Genomic DNA, 12,899 nt, shown 5'->3' on the forward strand with positions numbered 1-12,899 from the left:
CATGGGGTTGTTGTGACCCAAGTGCTGGACCCAGCGCTGAGCCTTGTTGAACCTCATACAGTTGGCCTTGGCCCATTGATCCAGCCTGTCCAGGTCCCTCTGTAGAGCCTTCCTACCCTCAAGCAGATCAACACTCCCACCCAGCTTGGTGTCAGCTGCAAACTTACTGAGGGTGCACTCGATCCCCTCATCCAGATCATTGATAAAGAGCTTAAACACAACTGGCCCCAATACTGAGCCCTGGGGAACACCACTTGTGACCGGACACCAAATGGATTTAGCTCCATTCACCACCACTCCCTGGGTCCAGCCATCCAGCCTGTTTTTTACCCAGCAAAGAGTACACCCATCCAAGCCATAAGCAGCTGGTTTCTCCAGGAGAATGCTGTGAAAAATGGTGTCAAAGGCTTTACTGAAGTCTAGGTAGACAACATCCACAGCCTTTCCCTCATCCACTAAGCGGGTCACCTTGTCATAGAAGGAATGTACAGAATCATAGAATAATTCAAGTTGGAATTATTCAACAAGTCCAACTGCTACTCAAGGCACAGTCAGCTATAAGGTCAGACTGAATGGCTCAAGACTTAAACCATTCAGGTCTTGAAAACATTCAAGGATGGAGAATTCATAACCTCTAGCGGCAACATGTTCTAGTGCTTGACTGTCCCCATCTTAAAAAAAGTTTTTCATTTCAATAGAGTGTGTTGTCTCATCCTCTACCATGCACACCTATAAAGAACCTGGCTCCATCCTCTTGATAATCTCATTTAAGTTTTGGAAAGCTGCTATCAGGTTTCTCCAAGCCTTCTTTTCTCCAGGCTGCACCAGCCCGTTCCCTTAGCCTCTCCTCACATGTCAAGTGCTTCTGCCCCCCTGATCTTGGTGGATCTCTGTTGAACTTGCTCCAGTTTATCAAAGCCTTTGTTGGTTTGAGGGGTGCAAAACTGACACAGTATTACAGATTTATGCTTGAAGAGTTCTAGATTCTATATTCAGTTCAGTATTCACAAGCAACCTAGTGTTTTGGCCTGCTGGAGAATTGCTCACACACACAAATTTTTTGGTTTATGCAGAAGTCCAGAAGGTAGTCCTTGTTAATGGCAGTGCCATTTCATCACACTGTGAAAGCTCTTGTGTAAATAGTTAAAAATTTGTGTTGCAATTACAGTGAATTGGATACCTGACTAATATTTGGGACATGGCTGTCCACGAAATAAGTGACTACCTGTATAAAGTGAAAACTAATGTCTTCCTTCAAGTCAGTGTCCAAAAATGGCTTTTGAAAGCATAGAAATTGAACGTTTTGGAGGGCATGATGTATTGAAGAGAGTTATTGAAAAATGGGAAAAGTATTTTCAATATTTTGGATATCTAATTGAATCTTCTTGTTAGGGTAAAGCCAAGTAAAGCCAACATAATTCAAAGATAGGATAAGAATTTTTTTTTAGAATCTAGCATAATTGAAGCTACTAAAAAAATCCTTCGTTAGTTTTCTTTAATTGCTACTTTGTTCATCATAAATGTTTTGTTGATATTGTTACTGAATTTAAAAACATAACATTTATAATTGTATTGCGTTTTGAAAAGGAATTGATTTAAAACTTTTCTCTAATAGTTACTGTGTAGCTTCACCTGTTTATGTAGCTTACAAAAAGTGCTGGACAAGTATGAAGAATGAAAGCGTTCTCTGTATCAGACAGTGGAGAATACTGGAAAAGCTGACTGAAAAGATCAGAGTCAGATTAAAGATACTATATTTCTAGGAGAAGTCATTGCATTTTGTCAGGAGAAGAAAACCGTTCAGATAAAGGGTCAGATCTGCCAGCTACTATTAGAACTGAGTAAATTCTTCAAAAGCACAGCTGATCATCTTTGCTTGAATTTCAGAGAGTTACTCACAAAATGGTTTTGGAATCTGTTGGTAAAAAGGCCTCTGCTTTGGAGCCTCGATCTTTCCTGGATAATGACAAGAAATGATTGCAAAGTCTCAGTGCATCTTCAAAGGAGAATAGACTGTAAGGTGACATTCTCATCTCTCTTTGCTTCTGAGAAGTGGCTAAAATGATAGGCTTATAAAAATCTCTTAAATCGTAGCTTAGAGGTTGAGACCATGAGGAGTCCACACTCCTGAAACACTAGTGAGAAATGCTGGGTTCACCTCGGTTCTTTCCCAGATGTAGTTATTCACTACGAGGAAAAGGGGATTGCCCGGTATGGCTTGTATTTCTCCTTCTGCACGAGCAGAAGCATGTGGCCAGTTAACACCTGCAGCTTACCTCACAGGACTCTTTTGTGAGCAGGATTCTTCAAGCATGAAGCAAAATTTGCCTTCTACCCATGTCCAACACCACTGGTAATCCATTTCCAGAGGGAAAAGTTCTGGCTTTCTTCCCACATGCACAAGTGGGTAATACGTTAATTTGGCAAAGCAGCGCATGCATTTTGCCTCCCCCCTCCCAAGAGGAAAGCCCATACTTCTTCCAGGATGTAAATTTCCCTATTTATGTCTCAAAGGAAGAAGAACTCAGAGTAATTGCTCCCTCCACCTCCTTGCCCCCAAAAGATGTCCCAATGAACAAAACATTAAGTTCCCTCTTAGATAATAAAATGATTGTAAAAAGTGATAAAACAGGATTATAAATTAAATATGTGAGGGTAGCAAAGTAGTTAATGACCAGTATTTGGCATATGGAAAATACTTTTTCATTAGGAAATGATACTAATAGTAACTGAGATTAAAAAAAACAAAATCATCCAAATCTTGGGTTCTTTTAATTTTTATTTTTTTTTTTAAAGAGCCTAAATTTGAATATATCTATTAGCTGAGCTCGGGAAAGAGGTTCTTTAATATGCTGCTGTAGTACCATGTTAGCTCCCAAACCTATGGCTCAAGGATCAAATTTGCATGCAAAATGGATGGCACTTATTTTTGTCACCTATCTATAGATAGTTCTTCTGGTTTATCTTGCACTCTACATTGTCCTTGTTACAACAGTCATCCCTTTTAGCCTGACTTACAGTCCTAAATGTACCTTCATCACACACAAATCTGAGATTCACGCTTCTTTTTATTCAAAGTATTTTACGTCAGGAATGTAGAATTCTGAGGTTGAGAGGATTTTTTTCTTTTTTCTTTTTAAGAAAAGGATTCATAATCAAAAGAAATTAAGCCTCCACCATCATGGTCTTTTATCTCCAATTATTTTTCATAAGTCCTGTATTTCAGCTTTGACAGGATAAGAAATACGTAGGATATGTGATAGGCATACAATTGTGAAAGAAATCATGTATAAATCCAGAGAAATGGGTAGGAGTAGAATGTAAATACATGGTATATCAATATTATAGCTTTTCTTAATAAAATTATTTTAGATAAATGGAGATACATGGTAATGGAGGTATTTTTTTCTTCATTGCAGTTTCATAAAGATTTCACAGTAGTCTGAATTTCAGTGTTTTGAATTTGTGTTGGATTTAAAAAAATCTTCATGTGCAAGCAATTCTAAACCTGGACTCAAGATCACTTATGGGTTTTCAAGGAAAAAGCCCTATGGAAAATGCAACAGTAAACTGCATGTGGTTTTGTGTATACCAACAGACATAAGTCAAAAGTGTTTTTAGGTTCCTGCTCACAGATAAAAGAACCACTGTGATTTCATCTCATTTTAATTAAATGAAAGAAAAGAATCTTTCTGAAAAATCTCTTTGCAAAAGGAATATTTTTTTCTTATCATTTGGAAAAAAAAATCTTTATTTTTAGGAGTGAAGAAAAAAAAAAGAAAAAGGAGAAAATATATGCAGATGCATTTGCGAGCCAAATTTACTCAGGGAGGCGAATTAAAATCCCACTCAATAAATTCTTCTCATTCCTTTTTTCCAAAGCTTTCTTCACTTCAGTTGTTCCCAAACTGTCATTTTTTGAGAAATATTAAAAAGGAAAATTCAGTTTGCTTTCAATTATAAGTTTGTTCCTAAGTAATATGGTAATCTGAGACAAAACAATCTGGGTTTGTTTCAAAAAGTTTTAAGACTGTTTCTATCAGGAAGAGTACGGAGAGTATACCCACCAACTGTGCTCCATCTCACTTGTGTGTGATTTGGTTAGCGTGTGCAAATACCTTCTGAAAGATCCAGCTCAAACCAAGGGATAATCTAGTTTTTGAGATATTAGCAGCTGGAAAGAGACAGGGACAATATACCTTTCTTTCATAATCCTCTCCCTTGTATTAGCTTCTCTTTTGTTTTCATTAACCTACTTTAAGTTAGCCATTTTGGCTGCAAGAAGCCAGGAATCTCTTACATGACTTAGGCTTTTCATCCAGGGTGTCAGCATTTGAGTATGAACTGGTAAAAGAAGTTGCACATGCCAGCAGTGGAATTTCTGAAATGGTGTAAATGCTTTAGCCCTATGAAAATGCTCTATAATAATAGAGTTGAGCACTAGTTACCCATTTAAAAAGTACAGAATTGTCAAATATTTAGTAATGAATCATTTACTCTTGTGGTGAGCTTTCTGTCAGGCTACAAAACGTATTTGTACAACACTATATATTTGTTGGTCTTGATTTCCATACAGTCAGATCAGATTGTTGGGGATTTATTCTGATGTGGAAGTCCTGGCAGTGTTGGTCACATTGATCAACTGTATTAGTAATGGAGGAAACCCACTAGAACCTACTTTTCATTGGTTCATGTTAGAAGCATAGTAAAATATGCTGCTCTCTTGCTGTGTTTCACAAAGCAAGGATCTCTGCAGTGTGCAAGCTAAAGAATGAAAGGAATCACAATCTGAGAAGGCATGGGCTTAGTGGAATAAAAGTGTTGTAGTAATGCAGTATTTCTCTAGACTGCCAGCTGCAATGCAAATCTAGCAGGTTCTGCAAAACTGAAAGTTTTGCTGGAAATTTTGTGATTCCTTTAGTATTCTGTGGGCACACACATTGTGCACTCTTGATTTATATAATGCTGACCTTCAATTCATCTTCATTTCTTATATGAAGGTTAATTGTAAGAAGCAGACAGGGAGACTTACAGTTGATTGGCTTTGTGGGCCAGAGATGCTCACAAAAACTGGCAAGACTATTCTGGACAGTTATGTGAGAAACCAGATCTCTCACATTCTGGAAGATACTAAGGGAGAGTCACCACTCTGAGGATTACAAAACATTTTGCTTGTGTTGACTGAGCTATTCCAATTGATACTAAATTGTCCCTAGGGCATTCCAGTTCTACCCCTGTCTTTGTGCTCTGGATTGCTGTCTTACCTGTACGCACCCTTAAACAGACGAACAAACACCAGCTTGTGAAAGGGAGATGAAGGATTTCTAATATATCTCTGAGGAGAAGACAAAAAAGTGCAATTAAAGAGTTAAATTCAGTGTTATGTAAAGGTAACATGGAGAAGAAAAGGAACATGTAGATGATGATTGGCTTTATTGCTTTCCTCAAAATTATTTTTGTCTCAAAAATCTGATTTCAGATTGAAGTGATGAACAAATTGCCTTATATTAGACAACAGCACTGTAACAGTATGCTGTGAGTTAAGGCAAATGGATTTAATTAATCAAGCTCTGTGTGCTCAGATTCAGAAGCGCATGTCTTCTGACATCTGTTTATATCTTCTCTTACAATTTTCATTTTGCTTCCTTATTTTTCCCTTATCACAACTTGTTTTAATATAGCTAACAATTTCTTTTGTCTATTATCCCTTACATCTTGCTCTGATTGTGAAGAAGCATCGGTGCACTGTGCTGAACACGTGCCGAGTGACTGCTGCTGCCTAATGTAGTCACAAGGCGTAGAAACAGCTCGGTGCTTGGCAGGAGCTAAAAAGTATGCTGGAGGAATTTGCTTCCCAGCATGAAGAAATTCTCTATGACTGTTTTGATCTTGCATGAGACTTGTGAAATACTGAAGTCATGTCAGGTTCTGAAGTGATTATAATTTGCTCCTGAGTTTTGAAATTCTTGATTTTTGGGACAGCATAGCTCCATGCAAAAGCTAGCTGAACAATTCCATGTTTTAGTGGATACACTCCAAGCATACCATTTTCTCACTCTCTTCCTTCTTGCTGGAATCTGCAATGGATTGATTTACTGCACATTTCAAACCTGTCAACACCCAAATGTGTGACACCAGCTCTCAATACATGTGAAAGAGCTAAGCTGAGGGACATGATAATATGTAGCAGGGGAAGAAGAGAGAAGTTCTGCAGAATACATTTTGTGCAGTACAGAAAACTTCTAAAAACTCCATTTTGAAGTTGAGCAACTCTGTTATCAGCCTGCAGTTATCAGGGAGTTAGTTAGAAAACAGTAGGACAGGAGTTTGGACTTCATGACTCTCCCTTGTACTAGAATGTTAGAGGAATCTACCTGTGCTTATACTGCAGAGAGTTTTATGAGCTGCTTAAATCACAAACCTGAAAGTTATTAAAAATATGTATAACTCCCAACTTCAAGCTAAGGAAGTCGATGTGTTGAAAGTTCCCCTTGCGGTCAGAGAGCAGCCTCACCCAGCAGCCTGGCCGAATCCGGATCGCTGCAGCTGAACCGGGAAGTGCAGCTGGGCATGAGCTCGGGCTGCCCGGTGCAGCTGGCCAGTGATGTCCGCACTCGCCTGGAGTCATGACGCAGCTCTGCTCCGCTGCTGCAGCCCCGCTGGTGTGCACCCTCGCCGCGCTGTTCAAAGTGTCGCTGTCAGTGGACCATGTACCGATGCTGCTCTGGGCAACTCGGAGGTAAGAAATCTCATAAAAGAGCATCTCTATTTATGCTATTGCTCTGTGTGTGTGCGTGCAGAATATATTGTATATCATCAGTTGTGGTAAATAACATCTGGGCAATAAAATCACCCAATAAATAAATTTGCCTTTCGGCAATCAAACAACCTAACAGATGAATTTACCATTTTTTATTTATAATTTTAGGGTTCTAAGCTGCACAGTAAGAAGTAAAATCCATATTCTTCAAATCTGAATGAGATATGCTTTTTTCACCCTCAGGGAACCTTGAACTCCACTGTTAGAGGTGTCCTGACTTAAAGGCACAACAGAAGGCAGGCTCACAAAAAGGACCTGACCAAAAACTGTGTAAAGATCCTTAATCCTTACATTTCCTAATTCCTGAATTCTGATTTTTCACCTTCATGTTCTTTTTAATGCAGGTTTTTTTGGTAAAATACACTGCTGTATGTATAGACATCAGTCGTTAGAAACAACTGCAGAGTCTTGACACGTCCAAAGAGACACGTGAAATTCAGGGGTTTGCATATACTTATGAAACAAGACTGTGCATCTGCCTTGAAAGAGCCAGATATAGACCTCTTTTTTCCAACCAGGAATTTTATTCATGCAGACTTTAAGGATTTTATATAATTACTTGGGATTTCCAGAAATACGGTAGCTTGGGCAATGAAGTGGCTTCAGGTGGGGTACTGGAGATGTAAAGTTGTCAGAGGACTGTGCACCACTTATTCACAAGGCTGTCTCTGCAGGGCATACACCTTGGTTTTGTCTAGGAAGTAGTGTCCCAAAACCTAGTAAGTTGATGTCAGAAATTTGTAAGAAAAGGCTCCTGAGGGGCTTATGGGATCACAGGACTGACTGGAAGTGCTAAAGGCAAAGTCCTGTTCTGGGCGGGAAGGCAACAAGAGGTCTGCTGTACTCTAGGTTTGCCTAAGGTGTGCTTTGGGCTGAGTAAATCACTTGAATCTCTCCTCCTAATTCCTAAAACCTCCACGCTCTTAACCTGGTTTACCTAAATTGTAAACTGTCTCATGGAGAGTTAATCTCATACCCTCTGCAAGCACATACATATTATATACCTAGTTCAACAGGCCTGATCTCAGCTGGGTGTTTATTCATTTCACTAATACAAATAATCCATAACACGTTGGAATTTGTCAATCCAGCTGGATGGCTTCATAAGCGTAAAATGCTTTCCTGTGTCACGAAGAGCCTTGGTGTGCAGGTTAAGCCTCACTTTTGCTGTAGGGGTGAACAGAAGGAGCTGCAGTGACGGGGATTCCTGTTGGGTCCCTTTGCTGGCATGACCAAGCCATGTGTGCCTGGGCAGGGGGAGTTCCGCTTCTGAACTCGTTTGGTCATCAACTCTTGCCAGGCCTGAATTCATGGGATTTGATTCTTTTGCATCTTTATTGCTTTGTTAATTCCCAGAGTATTACTTGTGATTTACTCTTCTGGAAACTGAGAAAGGAACCAAACCAATGGTTTCTTGGGAGGTAGTTATCCTTTCAGCTAGTTGTGCTGAATTTGCTCTACCTTTCATGAGGCTCTGAGCCATTCTTCAACACATTTGAGACTCTGTGAATTATCTAGATGTCACTAGGAAGAGAATTAGACTAAATTCTGCTCTTATTTATCCCAGTGTAAATCTTTTGTCTTCAGGCAAGATTATTAAGATTTAAATCTGAGAGCTAAATCTTGTTAATCTTTTTTTTTTCCTTTTTTTTCTGTTGCGTCTTAATGTGGTAGTTTTAAGACAGCAATAGGAGGATTCAGAAATTTTATGAACATCATGAGTTAGAATAAGTTCTTCAGGAGGTCCTTCTCCATGTATAGTGCCATATAGACAAGCATGCTACTTTTCTGTTGTTTTGTATGTTATGCTGTAATGTTGAGGGCCATGGAAAACAGCTGTGCAGGAGGTGTTGATTGTATCTCTTTCATACGTATCCTGGACATTGTATTCTTTTCCCAGCAGTAATTAATACCAGCTTTGACATATGTCTACCCATCTCTTAAGCATTTCCAGAAACTGAACCTCTGGTCCTTGGGGAGCTACAGCATATAGAAATCTGCAAATTTTGATAAAGTTTGATTTGATAACTTTGACTTTTTTTTTCCCCTGAAAGAAATACATGGATGTTTCAACATCAAGACTTTTTTTATATTCAAAATACTTAGTTGATTCATCTCTATATAAGACAGGCACATGTATGAGTACTAAACCTCTGCATTTAAAAGCAAAGTAAATGTTGGAAAGAGTTGATCTTAGGATAAAAGTGATCCTAAAAGTCTAAGAAAAGATCACTGCTTCCTTTGTCCTACTTCCCAGTTTATATAAACAACAAACCTGTTGTCAATATAAGCAAAATCTTATCAGTTAATCCTGAGTGGTCATAAAAGCAAACTTTCCACCAAGATGCAATTAGCAACTTGCTCTACTGCAGATCGTTCAGGTTTATACAAATCTAGTGCAAGAAAATCAGGCTAGTGGACTGATTAAACCAGTTTCATGTTTCCACGAACAGAACATTTTCTGGAAGAAGTGTCCTTCTACCATGACCTTTGCATTTTTGAAAGATGAAGTTCTTGTGGGGCAGAAATTAGTTCTCATGAAAGTCAATGAAGCAACTGGAACAAAGATTTATGTTATCTTATAAATAAAGAAACAGTAACAGCAACTTTTGGTTGCTAACCCTTAACTCTGTGCTTTACATCTTGGTACTTTGCAGTGATACAAGGTTTGCAGTGTGTGATCTACAAGCCTATGAAATCTGGAAACTACTATTAAGAGTTTTAGGAAGGGTAACTGAAGAAGTGCAGCAATTATCAACGGATTTCTATTCACTTTGTGGAAACATGTCCCACCAGTTTAAAAGTTCAGTGATTCATTAATGAACAGAAGCTGAGATTTACCAATCTATTCTATCACCCTCTCCCAGGTTATCTGTTAGGATATGATATCGGATAGTTGAAGGATAATACATTTTGTTCTTCTTTAACACGTGTTTGAAAAGTCATGTCTCAGAACAGCTATATTAGAAGAATGTAACACTTTAAAGTTTCTCTTTTATGCATTATTATTGTACTGTGATCATGCTATTAAAGATAAGGTTAGATGTCAAATGAAACCTGCAACTGACAAATACATGCAGTGTGCAAAGCATAAGGGAAGTGTGATATAAATCCTTACAGGGTCATTAGTAAATCAAATACTTCTTTCCTCTAGAAAGAAAAATGCAGATCTCTACTTGGAGAAAAATAAGTGTTTTCTACCAAACAACAACCTTTCTCCATTGAACTCAGGAGAAGGATGAAGTGGGAATAACTCAGTAGGTCACAGTGTCCTGCTTTTCACAAAGGAGTACTAATATATCAGTGGATATTCTCCAAATAACTTTGGCCTGGAAAAATTGACCTTTATCTCAAATTAGCCTTTAAACTAATATGCCCTGCTTGCTTTTCGAAGCGGAAGAGATGGAGAGGTTGCTCTTGCATACAATACACAGTCGAAACTTGATTTGGCCATTTTGAACCAATATTGAAAAGAATTTCTTTCCCTCCACAGATTAGAGAGGGAGCTTGAGGAAATAAATTCATTAAAATTAGCTTTTGCAATTGCCCCCTCATGTGTTTGTTTTAGGAATGATTCTTGCCTACAGTCATTGAAAATATATTGCTACCTTCATTTATGCTATGCTAATATTGGGAAATTAATCCTTTTCTGGAAAATCCAGATTATAAGTGACTTTGAGAAGGCATTAATGTCAAATAGTACATTTGCAGTGTTTCCTAAAACTGCAAGGAATTTACTGAAAAATCTCCTGGAAGAAGGTGGAACATAAAAAGTATACAGTGGAACAGAACACTGTTTTAGCTGTAACTTTATTGGACTTCTGTGGAGATACTGTGTGCCAGCATGCATGCCAGTTTACTTCTGCTGTGCAGGAGAAAATATTATTTCTTATATGGTAATCACAAGGTGATGGAGAGAGACAACTGACAAGAATAATATGTAGGAAAGAGTTCAGAAGCCAGCTACAAAGCAAAAATGTAAGCTCACAAGTTAGAGTGATAGAAGTCCTGTTATCTTACCATCTGCCCTTCTGGTGGATCCAGGTAAAAGAAATCTTGAAATCTCTGCTTCCATCAAAATTAAGTGCTCAAACCCCAGTTCTACCTAGAAAGAGCACTGGTCGGAGAAGAATCTGTATGCTTAAACTTGTTGTCATGCCAGAGCAGTTAGGGACAAGAAAGAAGTAAAATACCAAGCTAAGCTTTCTTTCCTCTCTTTCTTTAGTGCATTGTCTGGCTATGGGAGGAAAGAGAGAGCAGCTGAGTTTTAAGTTTCCTCCTTCTAGCCAGCAGGAAAGCACATACCTTAGTAGAGATGCTGGTTGTTTTGAGCCCCCACACCTGAGGACCCCAGGATGGTTCTACGGTGGGGAGGTTAAAAGTCTGATGTGCTTGGCATGCAGATGACTGCACAAGGCTGTGCAGCTTTGGACATTAAATTTTCTGTGAGCAATCAATAGTAGGAATCAATATGTGTGTTAGCCTACTGCCTCTTTCATCCTACACCATTCCTTACTGATCTCTTGCTGACCTCTTGGGGTGAAGAGTTCAAAGGGATGGTCCGGTTCATCACCTTCAGTAAGGCACACCATCAGCGTATCCACGATGCACTGTCCGTGGCAGTCACATATCTCACTCTCCGGTTCACAGTAAACCAGCACGTAAAACATACAGACATTTCCTGCCTGAACCATGGTGACAATACTGTTGCACCCTGCTGACAGTAGCAGCCCATGCAATGAAGGGTGTAGCCTTGCCTACTGCCATGCACAGCGCTCAGCAAACTATTCAAAAGCAGAAAATAAATGTATGTGTAATATGGTGAATATAAGTATCAGGCAAATGCTGCATTATGATAGAATTATTAACTAACTGATGTAGATTTATTTTTCTAATGACGATGCTGGAGTTACTGAAGTTGACTGCTTGGAAGATAAAAGGCCTCACAAAAGGCACTTTTCAAGGTTAGCTAGCTAGCAAGAGCTGCTTCAAGGAACAGGGGATACCTTAGAAGCAAGTAGGCTTTAAAACAGAATCATTAAATTTCTGCGGTTTTGAGTTCACAACAAAAGCCTTTGCCATTGTGCTGCTGCTTTTGTTTCATGTGCTTTCTGTTACCTTTTATTCTTAATTGCAAGTCCCAAAAGCTCTCAAAATCTTCATTTTTTTCTAATATTAGGCATGAAATAGTTAACTATTTAGTTAGTTTTAAAAATAAATATACCAGGATATTCACCATCTTTTCCTTCATACAAGCCATTTTTTAACATCTCGTATAGAATCATAGAATCATAGAATGGTTTGGGTTGGAAGGGACCTCAAAGATCTAGTTCCAACCCCACTGCCTTTAATATCATTAGTATTTTGGTGTGGCCATGCAATGCATAAAGTCAGTATGAAAGCCAGTTCCTGAATATTAATTCAGAATCTTTGGGAGTTTTTGTATTTTCAAATACCTTATTTTTAAAGATTATATTTAAATATTTGAGATCATAAGGTTTGACTTTTCTGCAAAGTTGAGGCATGTCTGTTCCAATTCCTAAGTTGTTTGGCTTCATAAATATAAGTTAATGTGGATTTCCAAGCACAAATTAACAAAGAAATGAAGATGCTGAGTAAAACTAAGAAAATATCAAATGATAATTTCAACCAAATAGAAAAAAATTTCCTTCCTACACAGCAAGGTTTACTTCTAAACTTGAAAAGTGACAGTCAGAAGATATACTAGAATGTAATTTTAACATTCGCAGCACGTTGTCCTGAAAGAATCTTCCACATGTACGGTTTGCTCTAACACTCTCCCAAACGCCAAAATCTGAAGTGAGCTAGGTATCTAGTACTGCAGGACTGCACTGTTTTTATCTCCATCGTGGGTGCAATTAGAGGCTTTCAACTCACTCTTGGCAGTCTTGATGGGAATTACTGGGAAGTCTTGAAGTGAAATACAGATTTTCTTTATCCAAGAAACAACGATGAAACTACCCTCTGTGTTCATTACCCGTGTTCTGCCTCCATCTTAAGAGGCTGCAAAGATTGTTCTCCTTCATAAAAGCTTGCTGTGCAAGGGTCATTTCTGAAT

The 12,899-nt window shown here is 38.5% G+C and overlaps 1 protein-coding gene across 1 annotated transcript in view; it reads left to right on the forward strand.

Moving 5' to 3' along the window:
- Positions 1 to 6,486: 6,486 nt before the first annotated feature.
- ATP6AP1 (ATPase H+ transporting accessory protein 1) overlaps positions 6,487 to 12,899 on the forward strand; it is a 54,398-nt gene continuing 47,985 nt past the window's right edge. Inside the window, exon 1 of the mRNA XM_075026799.1 lies at positions 6,487 to 6,739. Coding sequence (XP_074882900.1) covers positions 6,627 to 6,739 — 113 coding nt within the window. The 5' untranslated portion in view covers positions 6,487 to 6,626. The remainder of the gene's footprint in view (positions 6,740 to 12,899) is intronic.

The sequence above is a fragment of the Buteo buteo genome, chromosome 4 (genome assembly GCF_964188355.1).
Source record: "Buteo buteo chromosome 4, bButBut1.hap1.1, whole genome shotgun sequence".
Taxonomy (NCBI): Eukaryota; Metazoa; Chordata; class Aves; order Accipitriformes; family Accipitridae; genus Buteo; species Buteo buteo.